At 32.2% G+C, this 23802-nt stretch overlaps 1 protein-coding gene across 2 annotated transcripts in view; it reads right to left on the minus strand.

The window, feature by feature from the left end:
• The window catches only part of LOC106471177 (TOM1-like protein 2), a 74327-nt gene that overhangs the window by 44099 nt on the left and 6426 nt on the right, over nt 1-23802 (minus strand). For both annotated transcript variants that reach the window (XM_013931767.2, XM_022399812.1), the window contains exons 2-8: nt 23510-23594; nt 15334-15418; nt 8372-8518; nt 6635-6769; nt 4097-4186; nt 1391-1555; nt 1108-1186 (exon numbers count right to left, since the gene is read on the minus strand). In XM_013931767.2, the coding sequence (XP_013787221.1) occupies nt 1108-1186; nt 1391-1555; nt 4097-4186; nt 6635-6769; nt 8372-8518; nt 15334-15418; nt 23510-23594 (786 nt within the window). The remainder of the gene's footprint in view (nt 1-1107; nt 1187-1390; nt 1556-4096; nt 4187-6634; nt 6770-8371; nt 8519-15333; nt 15419-23509; nt 23595-23802) is intronic.

The raw sequence follows: 23802 nt of genomic DNA on the forward strand, positions 1-23802 counted from the left end.
GTGACTTTTATTATTTTTATATAGTAGCTTAAGTCATGCTGCATGGTATATCTGTTTATATTAATCGTAATATTGAAAAATTAACTCAAAACAGATATATTTTTTAGGAAAGAAGTTGATCCACGATTGTTAGGGTTAAGAGTTATCGAGTGGCGAGGACTTTGAACTGAAAGAGTTTGTGATTTTTTATATTCTTTTGAATTTAAATTTGTAGTTTTAAGTTCAATAATTTAGCATAATTTTATATTTAGTTCATATTTAGTCAAAAAGTTATCTAAGTATCTCATTGTCTAGACATACCTCTACAGTACTGCAATTGTATCATTGAAGATACAGTGTATCAAAGTAGAGAATTTTCACAGCTCGTTGGTCACGTGACAATACATCTGAAGTTATAAGTAGTTTATTAAAGATTTATTTTGAAATAAAAGATCTAAAACTTGGATTAAATAAAACTTTGAATCATAACACCCATTATAATATTAAATTCATTAACATAGATTGATATTAAAGGTATTTAATTAAATTTTGAATGTAACACAGTGACTTCCACAAAAAAGCATTTAAAGGGGGCTCCCGTTGTAAAAGGGTTAAAATCACTAGTGGTAATATAATGGGTATAAAGACTGAAGCAATCAAGGTAGAATTCATACAAACGCTTAGATGGGCAAAGAAGAGAACTTTTCATTCAGGATACAGCTAAAGTGTGAGAAGAGGTAAGTGTGTTTTGGAAAAAGTATTCTCTATACGTTTTTAATTTTCTCCTTTATACTGAGAGAACTTTTTGATGTATCTAAAAAAATTACATTTTTGAAAAAACCTTCTTTTATTATGCTCAAATACCTTATCTTGAGTTTCCTGTAACTTTGACTGGAGCTACAGTGTGTGGGCATGACAAAATTAAGTTAGTAAAAAATTCATATTTCTGGATACAGCAATACTTTTAATATATATAAATTTTAATTCTTAACAAGAAAATGTTTAGAAAAATTGGTTATAGATGCCTTAATTTCAAATACTTTAAGAAAAAAAGCTCAGAAGGGAAAACACACAAGACCATATGTATCAAAGCAGAATAAGAAAGGAAAGAATACTTTTTTTCCTTACTTGTAACTTCTTCATTGGCAATTCTGTCTATGAGTTCTACAACACGACTTTGCATAGCTCGACAGGTTCGCTGTAAATCCTGTTAATAAATAGCACTTGAATACTTTATTTCCTCAATTAATACATTAATAATTAATAAATAAAATGCACAATCAACTGAAAACCACTAATAGAAATTAACTGAATCAGAAAATGTTCATATTTCTCAAAATTACTTTAAGATAGATGACTAAAAATGTTACTTTAATCTTCTAAATACACACAATTGACAAGATTTCCTAACCTGAAGAAGTTCCCAGTCACTATCATGTTCCTTTCCAGGGGTCATTTCTGTTAACATTTCTCCAAATACCTTCATATTTCCTTGGACTACATCCAGTTCACTTTTAAGCTTTGCCAGTTGCTCAGATGACAAATTTAAAGGACCCGAGTTTCGTACCGGACTTACCTGAAAACAGATAAATTACTGTATTTCTACTAAGTTTTGTAATAACTGCTTCTGGTGATTTTTTAAAAAAGCATGATTAAGAACAGTAGAATGGTAACAAAATGATTGCATGTCTTCAAAGATTCTGCAAACTCAGTTATAAACAATCATCAATGACATCAATTTTTTTAAAACAATGATATGAACAGAACCTGTAGCCCTCAATGGTCAGCTGGAAAAGGAATCCACAGATCAATAAATGGATCCAAATAGACCCCACTCTTCCTGAGCCCAGATGATAGTCACTGATGAAACTGTCAGTACTGAAACCTATGGATAGTGGAAGAGCAGATGGGAAAAGAGGAATGAGATGGAAGAACAAGAAGTGGAAAGGAGTTGGGAGGACAGTATACAGCAACTGGAAGAGGAGGAATTTGGGAAAGGCAGGACACAAGGGTAGTCAAGGATAAATGTTGCTGCAAGGTCTCAGCTCATAACTACAAAGAATCAGGTACCCCACCAAAAACTCACTGGTGGAGAAAAAGAGCCAGATGAAGGTCCCTGAAATAAAAGAGAAGTAAACAAACTTGGGTAAGAATGGAGGCCTTCCCCAAAAAACTCCAGCAACAGAGTAACCAAGTGAGAAGGGTCAAGGCTGAGGAAGAAGAACATGCCAATGTAGTAAAAGGAAGGGAAAGAATGTCTGCCAAAAACCTTTCAGAGGAATGGTGGATTGCTTCCAAAAGAATATGGATGGAAGATAGAGTTGTAAAAGAGTTGTAAGGGTAAGGCAAAGGTGAGCAAACTGAGCTTGAAAAAGGCTAACAGAGGACAATGAATCAGAACCCCAATCGGAAGAAAAGACTTCAAAGTTTGGGAGTCCAAGAAAAGGGCTTCAGCTTGATTGTAAGCCAATCGAAGAGGATGAGGCATAACATCACCAGAGTGCTGTTGAGACAAAAAATTTTCAGCATGGACTCTGATATCAGGGGAAGGAGTAAAAATATAATATTCTGAAAAAGAAGTCAAATGAAGAAGGGAAAGAAGACAGTAATAAGAAATAGGGAGAGTGAAAAAAAAAAGGAAGCATACCTAAAAAGAAAAGCCATGAAAGTGCTCAAAATGTTGAGGTAGATCCATATCTGCACTGAAAGAATCGTTTGCAAATTTAGATGGTGGGAAAAAGATTACCTAAAATCCACATCCTTATGGACAGGAATTAAAGACTCCACCACCTGTCACACAATAGCTGTCACATCCCCTGACAGACAAAGAAACACCCAACAACATTGTGGTAGTCTGCCTAGAGTGAACAAATTTCAGATGTTCAGCACTACACAACATAGAAATGACTGTCTCTGTGTAATTCACATCTGTGGAAAATAAGAGCAAAAAAAATTTGCAAAGGCAGAGTTGTTTGCAAATAAAAACAAAAAATATTTTCATAACAGTTGGTTTTATAGATACTTTAGTTATACAATGACACTGAGAAATCTCATGCAAGTGAAAAAGACACATTTCAACATGAGTGCCAAATCAAGAAGTGATGATTTAACAAGAAGTATAGAGGGATCCAGCTGCACTAGAAAGCAGTGTCACACTCCTTGTGGTGGAGAGTTGTTGCATGCTCATTTGCATGCAACAGTGCAGTAATATCAAGGCTAGGGGCAAATGAAAAAGTTCACATATAGAGAGCAGCACTGAATCAGGAAGCGAGTAGAGGTTATGTATTGCATCGAAAACAGAAAAATCAATCCAGACACAAAATATAACTACAGAAAACTGTCAAGTTTTATTTACCTCCTTTCTTTAAAAAAAGTCCTCTGTGCTTCATATTGTATTTAATGCATAATAATACACATACACATGGTCTGTACTTTTAACAACTAATAATACCAAACAAACCAGTCTATCTTTAAAAAATAATGGCATAAATCTCACAATCAGATTTAATTTTCACATTGACTACATTTATTGCAATATAACATTTAAAACAAAAAATTATGTAAAATATTCATTAGAGAATAATTAAAACTACTAACTCAATTATCTGTTCAATTTTTTTATCAATGATGACTGTGTAAAACTAGATTGTACACATAAGGATGAATCTCTGACAAAAAATTGTACCAATGTAATAAAACATTCACACACATGAAGCACTTCTTGTTCATGTTTTTTTATGGTTACTGTACTTTTTTTTCACACTCAAAATGAGAGCTGTAAAATAATTAACTGCCAACTATTTTTTGAAAACCTGTTTTTATAACTATTTTATAACAAAGAAATTATATCCTCATGATCTTTGAGCTTTACTCAAACCTTCTACATCTTGAGTAAGAAATTTCACAGGTAATACTTGCATAATAATGTCTAATAAACTTAAACCAGATATGCCCAAGTCTTAAGTTCCTCACACTTTCTAAGATATTATACATTTGTTAAGGAATGACTAAGTGCACTATATATGCAAGTGTGGAAGCTAGAAAGATCCCAATAAATTCGTGAATACTCACATAGAGACCAACTGAAACTAAATGTCCATGATGAAATAAGATTTACCTGATGGGCTACTGGATGTTGAGCATGGTGATCTACAGGTTGTGGTGATCGTTCCACTTCACCATGAGATTGCTGATGGAATGGTATGCTCTATTAAGCAACATAAAAAACCAAGTACAAAAAATTAATACATAAAATTATACCAAGAGATAAAGAATAAACAGTAAGATTTTTGGTTAAAAATGTATAAAATACCTTAGAACTAGAAAAATAATCAGAAAAATTAATTGATAAAATATACCAAAATGGAACAATTACCCAGTACGTGAATTTTGGGGTATTTGAAGCTTAACAAAATTGCTCTTTGTAACAATAAGATAAGCTGAACACAGTTTAATAATGGTTGGATAAGGCTTGAATGGGTAATGAAGAAAAACTTTAATATAAGTTTAACACAACAGCAAATGTACAGTACAACGTTGTTAAACTTATATTAATGTTTTTCTTCATTACCCATTCAAGCCATCTCCAACCATTATTAGTCTCAAAGTGGGTTCCTCGTCATCGAATCTGAACATAGTTTCTTGGAGCACTGACAGCAAGTACAAAGATAACAATAGACAGGAAAACAATGATTTATATTTAAGTTTTCTTAACTTTTTATACGTTAAATTATGTATGGTTGTATTTGGAATAGTATTTTGATCTATTGTTTGTACTCTTAAATAACAATGGTAATGGAACCTTCAAAAAGTTAACACTAAATGTTCTGCACTGTTCACTAACATCTTTCTCAGTTATATTTTGTCTTGTATTCTTTGATTTTTTTTCAGTAGCCATATTTGTAGATCCTGAGATGACTGGTGAAATAAATATTATTAGATGTATTTAATCGGCATTTTTTTTCTCATAAGTTTAAAGTTTTTATGAGACAAGTAAGTTGTTTTGATCATAAATGTTTGAATAACTTTAATAGTTTGGAAAGAAGTAAAATGGTTTTACACACTTCATTTTTTTTCATAAATTATACAGATGTGATGTACTTTATTCAATATAAATTTGTTATTTGTTATTTCACATCAAATGAAATTTTTGTAGTTGCATCTTGTATTATCAGCACTGTAATCTATTTATGAATTAAACTAATTAAAACAAAATTTGTCATATAATAAAACATGCATGTGTTTTAAACTCTCCATGCATGCTTGAATAAAATGAATGAACGTCTATAAAAAAACAAAAAAAAACACACACACACACACTCGTTAACTGTAAGCAGCAGTACTTTAAAAACCTAAAATCCTATAGTACTAACATGCAAGAAAATATTAACATTTACACCCAGTTTACAAATGACATGCAAACAGCAGTGGAAACTTAAACATGCAAGACAGTCAGCACTGGTGTTACATTTCTTTCTTCTATACTTTAATTTTTTTTAAAAATCATCCATAATTTACCCCAACTGTGCATAATAATGAAGTTTTTCATTTATATCAGTATATTGAATGATAACTGTAAAAAGGAGTTTTGTTGTAAAGTTTAACATGTATCTTTTGTACCAAACAGTTTCGTGCATTAATCTTAAAGCAGAAGTACCACATATGAAAAAATTTTCACTATTAAATCCTTATTTCAAACACTGTAACTATAAATATTTAATGCTGTAATATACTTCTTTCTTACATAAAACATTTTTATATAGAATTATGCAACAAAACTACTAAGTTTTTAAGTTCATGAAACATTTAAGTTGTAAGGTTTCACTGACAATCACAAAAATTGGCTTTTCCTCATTATTTGAAGTGTACTAGTGAACAGATATCAAATATTCAATGTTCTGCTTATTGTCTGATGAAATAGCCATACCAAAACACTGACAAACATGGAAGAACTTGCCGTGTTATTGATAATTTTACAATTTACTAATCATAAAGAAACACCCTTTCTTGGTTTATTTTACATTTTAAAAATATGGATGATATAAATAACACTGTAAAACCATGTTATTATCATGGACATCCACAGTATGTGGCAAGGGGAGCATTTGCATTCCCCTCCACTGGAATTTCAGAAGAAAATTTGTTTGGATAAATTATTATAAAATGTATTAGAAAATAACACTAATTAAGTATAAATGATGAAATTAGGCATACATAAATAATCCACAATCAGCCAGAGCATTGCATTTAAACTTCACCTGGAATAAATTCTGTAGACACTCATAGTTATTATTATTTTTTCTTTGAGATATATAATTGTGATGTTTCGTATTTGGCTTATTGTGAAGCAGTTATGAAAACAAAGTTTTGTTCATCAGCAGGAGCTTACTCACTGTGAATAGAATTTAATACTAATATTAAGGATATGGCCATATCAATAATTAATCAATTTGCAGACAAAATGCCCAATTAAAAAGGCATGCCAATCCTGTCTGCAAAGTGGCTTGCATCTAAAGAGGCAGTGCTTTTTGCATGTTCTGTACATGAAAGGAAAGTACACATTAACTTTGTCCTAAGCATTTCTTCAAATGCTGTTCACTTAAAATGTTTATACAATTTCAAAATCAAGTCCAATATTTAAATACTATTACCCTACCCTTTGTGGTGTATGTATTGGAGCCATGGTCTCTAAGTCTGTCATTGGAAACTCAATACCTTTCTGCTTCAAATCCTGATAAACCTGGACAACTCCTTGCATTTCTGAATTTGTACGGAAAGCATCAGCCCAACTCTAGTTAAAAAAAATACAAGACATAAACTAGCTTAATATATCATCAAACCAAAGCAGAAATTCAATTGCTGGAATGCATTCTGAAAGAAATATTTCTGTTGTCTTATAAATTCCAATAAAATTTAGTGAATGTTCATCTTAGATAGTTATAAAAATTAATAGTGTGATTTCATTGGTCTTTTAAGTGTGATCAGATTTACATACACATTTAACTTCATATCATGTCTTAACTACATTTCCCTCTGGTTCTTCATCCATATTTAATACTTTAAAATTACTTTTATTACACTTAATTATAATCCCAAAATTGTTGGTACTTGAAATGAGTAATAACATAATAAAAATAAAATCCATCTTATACAATAAAGAAGCAATCCACATTCAAAAATACAATCACTCTGGATGATATGAACTTTTTCTGCATTCAGGTGAATTAAAACAATAAAGTCTTTTTTAATTTGTCTCGTATCACATCACACTTTGCAATTCAAATATGCCCCATTAGAGATTCAACCTTATCCTTGCATAGCACAAACCGCAACACAATTTTTATTATAGAGAATGCATAACCTGGATCTGAGATTTTTTGATTATACATAAGTTATACCATTCTCTTCACACAATTCTTAAAGATATGTAATTTTCTGTTTGGTGATAATACTACTAGATAAAAAAAACATGTTTTTAAGGAGGTAGGCCTAAGTTGTGACCTTTTTAAAAAAATTAGGTTTGTTTCCATTTTTAAAAATAAGCATGTGTTTTGTAAAAAAAAATAGATGACATGAGTTAGCCTAGTGAGAAAAGGCACTGTACAGTAGAATTTTCAGGTCTAAGAATTCACAGAAATACTAAGCATTGTATTAAAATAACTTTCCCAGAAAAGCCTTTTAAATGTTTTTTTTAAAAATTCAAGCAATTTGATACAGTATTTTGTGTTTCTTGAATTCACACGAAAAAGTATGTTAACTACATGCTGGTGCAGTGTGAGACAAATGTTTCTAAATGTTACACAAAATTATTCTGAGTAGCTTGTTTGTTTGTTGTTGTACAGAAAAATATATAACACTTCCAGTCATATGATTAGTCAGTGTAGTTTGAAGTAAAGGTACAAAATTCATTACCTTCAACTTTAGCATTATAAGCCCTCAGACTTTACACTGAGACATCGAGGGGGGACATTGCTGCTATGCAACATTTTTGAAACAAATTATCTCTCTGTAATAATAGGAATATTTCCATGGGCTGTTAGTTAACAGAACATACAATAGTCTGTTTCTGTGAATGATTCATTCAGTTCAGCTTTTTGAATTTATTTTATGCAGTTATTGGATGGCTTAAGCTCAAATATATCCATAACATTAACAACTTTACAAAACCTTATACCAACTAAATAATTTATTTTGATATGCACTTAATATCTTCCAATTATCTTATGGAAGAATAACAGACATCTAAATAATGATATTCAATATTTTAGATAAATCACTTATGAAACAAAATTGGAGTGCATTTTTTTTATGTCATCTAACATCATCTGTGTGATTATTTTTTCCTGCATAACTATTACACATTATTTTGTGACATATTTCAACCATTACTTACTTGTATTAGACTCAGCACCTTCTCTTGAACAGCAGCAGGAGGGTCATTTTTTGGTCCAATCAACTTTACTAAGTCCACAATAAAATCTTTTTGCGTAATAAGCAAGTGAAATCTCTTCCCACAGTTCTTTACACAGGTTTCTAAAACCTAAGATATATTGCAAGTAACTTTGTTACTTCAGTTTTGCCATAATTAAGCAATATATGTTCAAACTTTCTTCTACAAATTTTATACGCATCTTTTTAATAAATTAAAAGTGCTTCCTCAAAATTCTAATAGTTCATTCTTTCTAAGCAATTTTGCAACACCAAACTTTAACTATACACCTATGATCTAAAAGCAGGTGTCAGCAACCAAGGTTATTCTACATTTTAATTTAAAATATTTCTAATACTTACCAGATTAATGTTCTTAAAAATCAACAGAATCATGCTACTTTGCCAATTCTTGCAAATGATAAAAAATTTAATTCAAATAAAATGATAAAAAAATAAAATAACAGTGTTTTTAATCCTGACCCTGAAAATCAGATTTGTAAATAATTTAAGTAAAATTTATAGTAATTGCAATTCACTTGCTTAATATAGATTACACCATAACAGTCATTATTCGTGTATCACAGCCAACCTGATGTGCTCTGATATTGGGCAAAAGGTCTTGTTGACACAGGATATGGAAGATGTAGCATTGTTAACATATTATAAATATTGTTCATTGATTTCAATAATGAATTCTTAGAATCATAATCAAAATGTAATTAAATATTCACCTTGTAAAGAGACGTATACTCTAACACTTTACATCATGTCTAATCAGCGTAGTTTAAATATAAAGGTACAAAATTCAGCAAATACATACAAGTGAATAGTAAAATTTTAAATTTTTGAATTTTAATAAATTTCAAAAAGATACCTCTAAAATATTGAAAACTTTTCCTTGTTGAATTTGCTCTCATGCTGTCAACAATCATATGACTCAAAGTTCTGAATGTTCTTGAAGAAATGTTGAGAAAGTATCACTTACCCATAATTCTCCACTCTCTTACCTTCTGCTGGAGTTATTAAGCATACATCAGGTGATTTTTACATAAGCTTTGTTTCCTGTCATAATTTCAATTTTAAAGTAGCCAGTTGTGATGGAAAACCATGTATTACCCTATTATGAAGAGGTGGGTGGGAAGTAATTCACAGGTAAGAAGTTAATTTTATATCTTAAAATTTTAAATTTAAACTTGAAATGCTGAAAGCAAGAATACCCACACTGGAAAGGAGGAGGTAACTTGGGAGAAGTAAAGATTTAACAAAAATATATATGATACAAGGCAAGAAGGTAACAACCTAGACCACAAGAAACATGTAGTCATGCAAAGTCAGTGTGGAATCCATAACCAAAAAAATCTGAAGAACTAGATTCAAGGAAAAATGCATAGAGTGGACAAGCCTTATATAAAGACTGAACCTAAGAAAACTTGTAAAGAAGGCATCACTTCAGCACGGTATCTCTTCACCCTGGATGCTCTTGAGTTCATACAAAAATGTGGTCAGTTATGATGATAATGTGTTTACTTGTAGAGTCAAGGATGGGAGCACAGGTGGTGGCATAAACAGGTAGAAGGAATACTTCGTCCAACTTCTGTAGTGGAAGGGTTCTGGGATGAGCAGTCACATCAAAACTTATGAGAGGACATACTCCTGAGGTTTAGTCCCACATTATAAATACTTACAAATGTCAGTGAGTCACAAAACACCCCAAAATAGTAGGCTCTCACAAAGACCCTAGCTGTCCCAAGGATGGGGTTCAGCAACTTGAGAGCAGAGTAATGGGAATGACAAAAATAAAACATAAAAGAACAAAACAACAAATACTCCCAATGCTGATCAAAACTATGAAAGAGCTATTTGGAATGCATGGTCCTGCCTCAGATATTTATGTCACATAAGGATGTATATGCTGAGATGAGATTTCTCGTAACATTACAGACAGCGTATTTCATGCTCCTCAGGAATATTTCATTTGTGAAATACAGCAATGTACTGCCCCGAGAAGATTAGAAAATGTTCTAAATAAAAAACAAAGTGAGTCAAGATAGGTAACACAATAGGAGAAATGCTGTTGTAATTTCTCTCGTAGCCCAAGTGTTTTTTAGAAAGACACTATCAAGTTATAAGTACAGAGTCTTCTTAGAAAAAAAAAAGAGTATAAGAAGCACTGATGGCATAAATGACAGACGTTTTACTACTTTGAATGAGTCGTAGAACAAAATGTCTTCAGTTAAAGAATGATAAAGCAAAGAAGTCAGTATAGATTCAAAAACAGAATTAAGATAATGTAAGACAAAAGTCAAATCCCACTTATAGCAGTGTCTAGAAACCTAGGGAAAAGTAAGATAAAGGCTTTGAAAAGGTTGTGAAAGAGTGGGGATGAGAGGAAGATGACATCTTTAATGTCTAAAGTTCTGTGGCCTGTAACAGAAGACAAACAAGCCATGATCATGAAATAACAACACATAAAAAAACAGGCAATCTGCTGAGGAGTTGATGAAAGATAAGGAACTGAATTTCTAAAGTTAGCAAGACATGAAGATTGCTATATGGCAAGGGATGAACATCTGCAAGCATTTAACAACATTCAATCTACTCTTAAAGAAAATCTAGCTTTTATAATAAAGAAGCACATAACAATCAGCCACAAAGTTTGGAACATGGATGTTTAAGACTAGCATAGTTGTTTCCAAACTGGTATGGAATACGATCCTCTTGAGATAAACAACTCGGTAGTGGAAACCACAGTTATGCTGGTCATAGTGGAGTAACAAGAACTTACTAGTTCAATAAAATGATTTTGGCTTGTACCTGAGGAAGATAATAAATAGGAGAAAAAGATTCTCCCCAGAATGGCTCAAAGTTTCCACTGCTAGAGAAGTGGAACATGGAACTAATGAAGTGGAAGAAGATGACTGTCCCCTTTTGCAAATACACTGATCAAAGTATAACAAAGTTCTTTACACAACTACTGAAAAGCTGAAGGGTACAGTCTGTGAAGATAATCGGATAGAATGTTCATAACCCCTTGCACATGACAGGCATAGAAATATGCATGATTAGAATGGAGCTAAAGAAGTAGAGAGACTGTGGCAAAGAAAAGACTGAATTGAGATTCCTCCCTGACTATTGATAAATACCACCACTGTATAACTTTTCATGTGAAATAAAACAGTAGTGATGTAATAAAGGTAGGAACTCTAGATAGGCACATTGAACTGCCCAAAATTTCAAAATATTGATGTGAGAAACTGACTTCTGAAGAGACCAGGAACTTGAAAGATGATGTTTCCCAACACAGCACCTCAGTTATGAAGAGAGACACCTATGAAGAGGGGCATCTCTGGATGAGGTGGAAGAAAATGGGGAAACCTACACTTGTAAATCATCAATTTAGCCAAACTTTAAGTTAATAAAGAGTAGCAGGACAGAGAGAAGGGAATTCTCTGAGAAAGCAGATCTGAAGATAATGCCACTAAGAGGCAAGATCTCAATGACAGTGTTTCTTGTGAGCACAACCCAAGTGAATCAAATACCTTCTGAAAGCAAACAAAAGACAATGTCTTTGACAGATGGATTATATGACAGAAGTATAATCACCTGAGACTACAGGGATTTGGGATCATAGACAATCTCCCAGAAAAGAAGCCAATTGGGTGGTTAATTGAAAATGATTCAACGACTGAGGTGATGAATAAGAATATGCTAATCATCCATTTAATGATGAAAATCACTATTGACAGTGTGTAGAAGATAAGCAAATGCTTTGAGTATATGTATGGAGACATAAGAAACTGACACTAGACCAAATGGGAGGATAAATCAGTCCTAGTGAAGAAAATGTTGAGAAGATGGATGAATTGAGACATGTATTTTTGATATCCACTTTTATTACCCAAAGACCATGACAAATGAATTTCTATAAAATCATCATATTTCCATCTAAGAAAGCAGAAAACTCAGAAAGTAATTATATTGAAAAAGATATATTAGTCTTCAATCTCCTGAATTTTTGCTATTACAAGAAGAAGTATAGTGAAGTGCCTCAACAGTCACTTTCTGCAAAATGTCAACCAATAGACCACATCTTTAACTCTTGAAAACACTAGCAAATGGTTGCTACATATTTTTATCCAACCAGCAGACTAGGAACTACTACTAGCAACAAATTCTTTTATAAAAATTAACTGCAACTGTATCATAGTTAATTATCTCATATATCCTATTTGTATATGAATATCAATCTTTGTCATTTTTTTCTTCTTACATATATTGCAAACTGTGGTTTCTGCCCGAGCATTTGTCTATCTCCCATTTACAAAAGCCACTTCCCATGCCACGTTTGAAAAGCTGCACACACAAGCAAAGCTCAATGTTCATTTTTTAAATGATGGCATGAATAATGTTGATGCCAAGTTTTATGTTATAGACAGGATATTCTACACTAAAGTATTAGGAATTAATCACACTATCATTCACATTTCAAAATGTGACATAACTTTGAGAATGGAAATGTAGATTTACTGTATGTTATTGTTGAATGGCTCTTAGAATGACTGAAATGCTCAACAATTACATTTTGCAGTGGATGGTATAAGTAGCTCAGACCTTTGGTTCTGAGTGAAACCAAGAGTGCAACACAATTAACCTTTTTAAAGTCCATGAAATAATTTAAATTGTTATATTAACATAAACTTTTCCCATCACTGAGAATGGGTACTTTTACTTGTTTCAAATGTTTTTGAATATCAAAACTGATTCTATTTATAGGTGACAGTGTTTAACTATTTCACAAAACTTAAAAAGATTGTTGATTTAATCTGAAACTGATGTATCTAGGTCACAGCTGCTAGGATCAACAAGGTCTACAGTACCCCAGTGCTGATATTCACTCTATTTGTATAATAAAAACAAAAGTATTTTATTATTAAAAGTTATGGCTTAAACATCAACAGTTGGCAAAGCATCAGAAGCCAATAGGCCTGATGTTTGTGTTAATTATGGACAAAGTAAAAAGAGTATGGAAAAAACATCTGCCTGTTTTTATTATTTCCTTTTTATCATTACCTCCAATGAGTAACCACTTCAGCACAGTATTTCTAACCATGCTGCCAACAAAACTGCATTGCTGAGGTCAAATAGTGTCAGGCTGGATCATGTGCTAATTGTCTAGGCAACCAATAAAACAAATCAAAGCTTAATTCTCATTTACTGATACTTAGCCTGGATATGCCATGGAGCTCAATTAGGGATTGCAAAACTGCCATGATACTGGCAAGTGAAACAATCTTGTTAATCATAATTATAATAAACTTCAGATGTGGGAGATTTAAGGCTTGTGGCATGTACAAATAATTTTTTTGCATAAAGAGGGTAGCACTGAATGAGAATAGCTATTTATGTGAGCGGAAGTAATGTACATATCGGAAACAGGAACTAACTGGACTTATGGGCAAAGTTAAGAACACCCCACCTGCCCCTAATAAGATAAGAAGTTTTATTTAAAGAAATCAGTCCATGGGTTTGTGGATGGGAATCCCTGTACTACATACATTGACATTGATCCTAATACTACAACTGTTCCACCAAACTTAGTAAAGGTGGAAAAATACCTCCAAAAATGATGAAAGAAGATGGATTAATAAAAACATCAAATGGACATAAAGTTCCAGCAAGAGGAACTTCTCTACAGTTCATGATGTGTGGAAAATTGACATTGAGGAATAGCAGATATTAGGAAGTGACTTCATGTGGAGACACGATTGCAAAGCTAGTCTAACAGAAGTAGCCCTGGTAAACATTAACATCCTGTAAAGTGCTAATCAAAGAAAAAATTAAAAAGGTCCAAAACATTTTGCATGCAAGTGATTCAAAGTTTATTTCATGCCTTTCAAAACACCAGTAAACGTTCAGACTCATAGAGAGATATTCTGCTGCCCAGTTTGACAATCAAAAACACAAACCAAACTGTGTAGTCTGTAGTATTGTTTGTTTGTTTTGAATTTCGCGGAAAGCTACACGAGGGCTATCTGCACTAGCCATCCCTAATTTAGCAGTGTAAGACTAGAAGGAAGGCAACTAGTCATCACCACCCACCGCCAACTCTTGAGCTACTCTTTTAGCAATAAATAGTGGGATTGACTGTCACATTATAACGCCACCACAGCTGAAAGGGCGAACATGTTTGGTGTGACAAGGATTTGAACCCATGACCCTCAGATTGCGAGTCAAGCACCCTAACCACCTGGCCATGCCAGGCCAGTCTCTAGTACCTGGTCTAGAAATTGCAAACAAACAAACTATAAAGGCAAACAATGCAGTGTGCTGATGTGTGAAGTTCCATGTCATGAACTGTATCTCTACTACAGTGATTACAGACAATCAACAGTTCAGATACTTCAGAGAACAATACAGTTCAATAAGCAGATATTGAAAAAAGTGAAATTAACAGTAGAATATATCACTGAATGCCAATTAATGTTAATATTTTATCAGTTCAAACTATTCTCTTGATTGTGTGAAAATTTTGTGATGATGTCTTGTGTAGTTTTAATTTATTTCTTTTTAAATATGAAAGGTAGTATTTTTCATCTTTGTGGGAAATATATTCAGTGCTGTGATGTCAGTATTAAATTCTTATTCATCACCAGAAGGGTTAAGAAATATAAAAAAATATATCTCAGTTATCCAAATAATTAATTTAGTTTGGGAACATGTCTATAAAATGAACACAGAACGTGGTATTACCTATAGTTTTTAAACATATACCTTCCAGTTTCTGAACAAGCTCAAGTTATAAGGGAAAATGGCATTAAAACTACCACCATGTGTCAATCAGTCATTAAATGTACAGGTCTATAGCTTACACAATGATTAAAGGTTAATTTTAAAATGATTTAAATAACCAGTACATATACTTACTGTAAGTGTGTACATGACTACAGTATAATTCTTGCCAGCATTCTGTTGCAATCTCTTTCTTACAGCTTTGACTGCATCTTTAGGTCTACCAAACACAAACATACAGAGTTTAATTATAATAACAGCGAAGTTTCTTATATTTGCCAACAACTGTGTCAATTAGACAAAATGATCAGAGATATCACTAAAGATTATTTATTTTTCATACTTTCCAATGTATAAAATAAAAACAAACATTTCAGGACTCTCCTGATTCCCCTGTTAGGATACTACTTTGTACCTGCTTGGGAACTTGGCAGCCTTCAGACATCTTCTAAAATTAACAAGGTACATTCTAAATGTATTGTATGGAGGTCAGATGAGAAAAAGGAAAAGGCTGTCAAATTGGTCCCTTGTTACTTGTGGAGTACCTCATAGATCAATGCTTAAATTTTTGCTCTTTCTTATTTACATTAATGATATGTACTGATAAAGGTATAATTAGTAAAGTTTGCTGATGACATTAAACTCCCCCAGATTTCCATGTGCAACAAGGACACTGAGGTGTTACAGAATGGCATGCATCAATTGTTAAGTTCAACTAATATTTGGCAAATTACCTTTAATTATAGTATGTACAAGGTAATGCACTTGGGTTATCATAATTTGAATCACACACTTAATATAGATGGGATCCAACTCAATAACACGATGAAGAAAAAAATATGGGTGAAATGATGGATAATTCAATCTGTTCCTATAATTAAAGCAAAGTTATAGAATTTTATGGTGTATTTATAGATATACTGATTACAGGTAAAAAAGAGATAATAGCATCTTCACACAAATCACTAATTAGGCCTCACTTTGAAGACTGCGTACAGTTTTGTTCTTATTTAAGAAAAGATATTTTCTTATTGAAAAGGGTACAGAAGAAGGCTACTAGGATGATTCTGGAGATAGAAAGGATATCTTACAGGGATATATATTAAGATCTCTTATTACCTTTTGAGAATAAAAGGATGAAAGTGATCTTATTGAAGGTTACAAGACTGTCCAAGGGATCAAGAGGATAATGGCCTCCAATTTCTTTGTGTTATATTCTGAATATAACAGATAGAGAGAACACAAGCTTAAAATTTTAGAAAGACTAAGCTCCATTTAACACAGTTATATTTTCCTAATAGAGTGATTGACTTATGGAATAAGTTGCTGTCAGCAGTAGTGGAGGTCAGCACTTTACAGGAGCTTATGAGAGAAAACAAAAATGTTCTTAAAAGTAAAGAGTGAGCTTAAATTTTTACTTTTTCAAAGGGTTGTGTACAAGAATAGCGTTGAAATACCAAACGGTCCTTTGTTGTCAAAAGGTTATTTTATGTTAACTGATTTTAAATTAAAACTCCCCTCTCTTGACTTGCCATAATAATGCTCATAGAAAAATCCTCCTCTTACTACCATTTTAAATAGCTTAACTTTTCATACTTAAATCATAAATATAAAACAAAGTTAAAAATCCTCTTTCTGCTAAATTTCTCAATTTTTTTTTTAAGAATATGCCATTTAAAAGTCTCAAAATCAGTCTAGATATGACCTTGCATTCTCTTTACTGAATATATAAAGTATGAACTAGTGTAAAACCTATGGATGTTTTAGAATTTAAAAAATTCATCATTTTGAATAATGCTTTAAAATGTCAAATGCAAAAAATCTATAGTTCTAACATATTTTTAATTAACACTAAAACCATTGGCAGTTTGTACATCATTCAAATTGTGTTGCATAAAAACTAAAGTTATTGAAATCCCTGATGTTTACCTATTTTTTTCTGAGTCTCACAAAAACAGATAAATTGTTTTTTTTCATCTGGTTAAAGGGTTTCAACTTAATATTAGCAAAAAGATATACAAAAATATTGTAACACTCAAAACCATACATGAATGTTACCCAATACAAGTGATCAGCAACCATACAACATAGCTTTAGCTTCATGCTTCTTTTGTTTACTAAGATTTTCTTTTGATTTTGTAAATTCTAAGAATCAGAGGGCTCTAACATGAATTGTTGGATTTTTTTTGTTCCCTTCTAACTTTACTACAATTTTGCAATATTATCATATATAAATTATTTTAATTATGTTGTTAACATTTCCTAAAAAATACTAAAGAACTACTTTTGAAAAAAAAAACCAGAAAGTTATACACTTTGATAAAATTTCTTAAGCTACATGAATACTGTATACATATGGCTCACTCAATATGTATATCCATTTAATGTTTTAAGAGTTACAGCATAAAAAGCTTCATACTGAAAGTTTAAATTGTTGTACTTTATTGTGAGTCTTTAGGAGGAGGAGATTATTACATATGGAATTTAAAAGTCCCCAAAAGAGGGCACTATACATTTAGTAACATTACTGAAAACTAACCTTTGTTACTTGTAAGTTTAAGACTGGTTAGACACTATGTGATTTTCATTATTTGTAAGTGCCTTAAGATGTGGCCAGACTACCAAGACATTTCACATTCAACCCTACATTAAATATAACAATGCATGTACTGTATACCAATTTATATATTAATAGTTTAAAAATGAAATAAAATGATTGTCTGTGAAATATTTCCCAAATAATATTGTAACAAGTCTTTTATTCTATACTAAGAATAAATGAAATGATAATATTAGAATTCTCTGGAAAAGAAAGAAAAAAAAAATATTAGAACTTCCACTTAAACAGAATATGTGCACTATTTGAAAATGCCGCACCTAGACTTTTACAAATGACACATCTGAACTTCAAATTTCTAATTCAATAATAAAACTTTGACACCAATCAATAACAATGAAAGAAAAGTTAGGAAAAAGATCTAGAAATAAAAAAAATCAAATTCTATTAATGAAACACCTATGTATCCACTTTGGCCTTGACCTTTGACCCATGGCCTGTAAAAGTTAATATGGTTTAGAAATCTGTATGTAGTACCTGTTGTATAAGTTTGGTCTAAATCCATCCATCCATCCATCCAATCTTGATATGTCCTGCCCACAAGATCAGGATGGACAGAAAACAGTGGTTTGTTCTGCTTTGCAGTGAGGGCATAAAAAAACTATCTGTGTACATTATCAAAGTCTACTTAGTAATATAGCACTTCTAGAATATCTGATCACTCATTACTCACAACATTTATAAGCTCTAACCAAGTTAAAGCAATATCCAGTATAAAATTCTAGATTCTCAAGTATTTGGCTTATCAGTCTTTAGTTCTTTCATTTACTACCAGACAATGAGATTACAACTCAATGCTGGATGATTATGGGTTCCAAACAAAACAGCTGATCAACTTATTTACATAGAGTGACAGACTGATTTACATATGAATACAATTACTATGAGAATGATTTCAAAGATTAAACTTATTACCCTTAACATAAAATTTCACACTTTGAACTTTTGTATTTCCTCACTCAAACAAATCATACAGTCTGATTATCCAAGTCCTCTATAATGTGTTAAATGCATTAGTGTAGGTAATTATTCTTTTATTAGTTGGAATGAAGATGTCATTTTATGAGGACTTATATGCATCTAAATTTCTGGTAGGAAAATTATAAGTGAAGAACTTATCATCCACAATACAACTATAAAAGTATTCTCTGAGCTTGTGTTGTTGTAATATTTCTTCCAAAATGCAACATTTCTATTTATATAGTGCAAAACTTACCTCTTGATGACACTGACCAATGAAGGATTTTCTTAACTTATCACCTAAACATTTTAAGTTCATTGTGCCATTTGGAACACTCATGGGGAATATTACATGTTTTGGAATCGAAGTACTCAGAAAATAGAAATGTATACAGAGATAGGTAATTAAAGTAAGATGCAAGGCCGTGGGAACTAGGGGTGCTGGAGATGTGGTAGCACCCCCCTGGCTTGAAGTACAGAAGTGCTTTGTACCTACAGCTGGTGTTAGATGAAGTGATGATTTGCACTGTTTATGTTTTACACTGAACACTTGTGAATAGTTTATGCAAAGCTATAAGAATGCAAACTGACTTTTTTTTTATAAGTAAATCTTACTTCTTGCAAGTCTTGTAGTACTATTGCATGACATTTATTATATATAGCTTCAGCCACTCCATGAAAAAGTCTGTCCCTGGTATTGATATTATAAAAGCCTGTAGTCTGATTTTTATTTTGGTTTGTTTGTTTTAAATATTTTATGGTAAGCCTCATTAACATTTTTAGGCACCACAACTATAAAAATTGTTCCAGAATAAATGGTAAGGTGATGCCCATGCTGAGTATATTTTAATATAAACAAAATTCATTATGAGAAATAAATAAAAAGTTAAGAAACTAGTCAATGAATTAACTGTTCTAAAGTACTGAATGGTTTGGTACACATAATGATGAAGATTAGTTAACATTTAATTCCTCGCCATGTAATTGTAACACACAAAACCAATGTGTAAACACAAAAGTAACATTTGTTTTTCCAATAAAATGATGAATGGTGAGTTTCACAGTGCTGCAACTGTTGAGATAATTACTAAGTACTTGTATACTTGTAGTGAGAAAAACTTTGCTCAGTTTCAGTCAGAGTTAGATGGGAACAATGTTTATGTTGTTTATCATGTTGATAATGATAGTAGTAACCGTTATAGATGTTGCTCAGTTGATTTCAAAGAATAGATCAGTTTTCCTATTGTTGCTTTTACTGCTAAAAGGTTGTTTTCACAGTGGGCTGTGAAAAGGGCTTTAACTCTCTGTTTATGGGCTTATTTATTTTGACTGACCTTGTAACCACGAAACTATACATACCATAACTTTGAATGTAGTATCTTCATGCAATTTTGCAAGCTGTTAGTAAACATTATAAGTCTGTTGTACAGAAAAAAATCAATAAAATATTTTTATACAAGAGTTGTTGCTGAATTCACAAAACTATTATTCAGTCAGTCTGGAAAAAAAAATGATTTTCATGTTAAAAACAATAATTTTTTGTTCATCTTATAGTGTGCCAGTTTCATTTGCATAACATTTAGAACCAGAATATCCCAAATGAATATCAAAGTTTTTCTACAGTAAAACCTTATATTTTATCTGTCATTTTCTCTAACTAGTATCAGCTGTATGCAGGCTTGGTCAATTTCACCATCCTTGAAACCACAACGTAAAAAATAAATATGAATTACCCTTTTTTCTTTCTAAAATGATTGCACATTGTAACAGACAATTACACATTGTTTTTAGAGTCAAACCTAATACTTTTCAAATCTAAAATTACTGACAAAAGGAATTATCACAACAGTGCAGCTTTGTGTAAATAAAGTTTCATATTACCAGCAAGCTCAGCCAAATTACAACATGCTGCATTTTTCACTTAAGCTTTCTTATCAAACTTGATAAGTTTCAAATTTTTGAATTTTAGTTACTGTTATAATATTAACTAAAAAATATACACAAAAAAGAAGAAATTTAGTAGTTTAACTCTTGCTCTTGTACTATTTTGTAGTTGAAGCCTACAAAAAAGCTAACCCTACTTTTGGTAGAGTTGTTGTTAGTATTGAATTCTTATTTATTTCAGATATGAAATTTAGAACATTAAATAATAATAGGCACAAAGAATCCAGTCAGAGGAGGTTATAGTTTCTTTGTACACATATCTAATTAGGTTTCATATGGGGCACTGTGTTCAGTATTGGGCTCCTTACTTTAAGAAGGAATTGGAAAGGGTTCAAAGAGGAGCTAGTGGATGAGTCCTGGGATGGAAGGGATGTCATATGAAGCAAGTTAAGGTCCTTAAAATGATTTTCTCTTGAGAAAGACTGGTGAGAAGGGGTCTGATTGAAGTGTTCAAAATTATAAAGGGAACAGATAAGATTTATGCATCATGTTTTTTCGTGTTAAATGGTAAGTGTGGTAGGTCTATAAGACCAAGATTTAAGATTTGGCAGAGCAGACGTTTTCTGCAAATTAGGCAATTTCATTTCTCAAACAGGATAGTCAGAATTTAGAATAGATTGGCTTCAGACATGTTAAATCCAACAGGAATGGGAGAGTTCAAGAGAGGGCTAGATATATCTGTCAACCCATATTAACTTGAAAACCCATAAGCTAAGACTGCTTACTGCTGGTTTTTAAATTTCATTGACATAGCACCATTTTTATACTTTCTTTGACACCTGATGTGTTATCTTTAACATCATGCTGTATATCCAGCATAGCTTTCTCTATGACTGGATCTGGCAATTACTCCATGAAACCTTGTTTTCCCAAGAACTCTTTTTATAATTTCCCAGGAATTTCAATTTTTTGCAGGGAGTCAACTTATGGAAGTTATAATTTTCCTCTTCTGAAAATGTATTTCCGATAGGTACTTACCACCACTCACATTAGCTATTCTTGTACAGTGCTGCCCTCTATAGGTGAACATTTTCTTTACGCATGCCACAAGCCTTGTGCTCCCACCTTGTTGGAATTAGTACATTCCAACATGTCTCTCATGCAAATCATCATGCATCATATATTAACCAATAGTAGCACAATATTCTCATGTTACCCTCTACACTCCTCAACCAAACCTTCACTTCGAAGTTTAGCAGCTTTCAAGTACAGACATTTTCTTTTGTGCATTGCAGTTCCCATGTGACACATTTTTGATTTTAGTTTAAAGTGGTTCTATTTTTTTTTGGTTATACATTACCACATTTCTCCCATTGAACGTTACGTGGGTCACCCTTTGTCCCCTGACGTCACCCAAGCTCCTTCCAAGTCTGCTGACACTATTCAGCATGAAGATGATTTTGATTGTGTTTTTCCACCTCCCGAATTTGCCATTCCTTCCCAGTTTCAGCCTGATAATTCACCTAGACGAAATCAGAAAGATCCACAGTCGCTCTCACCTGAGATCTGAGATAGCAGATTGATTGTTGGTGTGATCCCCGAAGTGGTAACGTTGACTTTGGAATTCATAACTCAAGAAAACTACACAAAATTGTCTAGTGCAGAAAAGCGATGATAATAAACTAGGAGAAATGTGGTAATGTATAACCAAAAACAAAATAGAACAACTTTAAACTTAAATCAAAAATGTATCACACAGGAAGTGCGAAGCACAAAAGAAAATGTCTGTACTTGAAAGCTGCCAAACGAGAAGTGAAGGTTCTGTAGAGGAGTGTAGAGGGAGTCACATGCATCTTGTGAGCATACTGTGCTACTATTGGTTAATAAATGATGCATGATGATTTGCATGAGAGACATGTTGGAATGTACTAATTTCCATCAAGGGAGGAGTGCAAGGCTTGTGGCATGTGTAAAGAAAATGCTCACATATAGAAGGCAGCATTGAACAAGAATAGCTAATTTTGTAAGCGAAGGTAAGTACCATATTGGAAGAAGAAATCTGAGATGTTGATACAATCACTCATGCACAATGAAACAGCAGTGTATCACTGGAAAGAACTGAATAGGACTACAAATTATGATAACAATATAACTATTTTATAAAAACAAAAACAATTCAGGCATGACAGTAAATCCATAGTAAACAGCAGTATGGTTGTAGGCTTTCTAAACTAATGGAAAAACATAGTCACTTCACCAACCTGTAGTACTTGAAAGGTATGGCTTGATCAATATTTGTGGAGTTAGAGTTGTTTATACGTACATGGGTGTTTGATAAAATGAACAGGAAAGCCATAATGAGTCAATAGACTTCTTGTTGTCCCTCAAATATTATGTTATAAAGTTTAGTGTATAGGTTCCTAACAGTAAATTATATTCAGTTGAAACTGAACTTTAAGTGTATAAATTGTGAAAACTGGACTATAAATCCTCTCCATTTGTATGGTACAACTGATGCAAACAAAACTATGGATTTGTGTACATTCAAACAATTGTACATTTGACAAGTCTAAAATAAAATAGTGGCATGTTTGAAAAATTTTAATATGTTCTGATAATTCATCCATAAGTTTCATGCATGTAGTGGTACCATCAGTTTTGTTTGTTACTTTCTTTTGCAATGGTTTGATGAAATAAGCAATGGATCTAAACCTTAACTATAACTGGTTACTTAAATATAACATGTATGATAGCAAGATCATATAATGTGAAATATTACAATACCACACATCAAAATCTAAAGCCTTCATGGCAAATGAAATAAAATTAGCATAAAAACCTAAAACTCACCCCTCATCAGTTTCGTTAATGAGATCACATATTTCCATGTTTAAAGCCCAGTTTTCTGATGCTAAAGAGGCATCTGTAGCCTGTTCTATGAGAATAAAAAGAGAAAACATGTTTATATGAATTCATTTTCACTTGCAATTTTCATCATATAACAAAAACATTACTAATTATTGGTAACCTAATGCTGTAAGTTTAACACACTCAAATCATATGTACATAAGAAAATTCCAGGTGATAAAATACTATTTTTCCAATCATAGCAACTCCTCATCCACACACACACACACACACAC

This window comes from Limulus polyphemus, unplaced genomic scaffold (genome assembly GCF_000517525.1).
Source record: "Limulus polyphemus unplaced genomic scaffold, Limulus_polyphemus-2.1.2 Scaffold4458, whole genome shotgun sequence".
Lineage (NCBI taxonomy): Eukaryota > Metazoa > Arthropoda > Merostomata > Xiphosura > Limulidae > Limulus > Limulus polyphemus.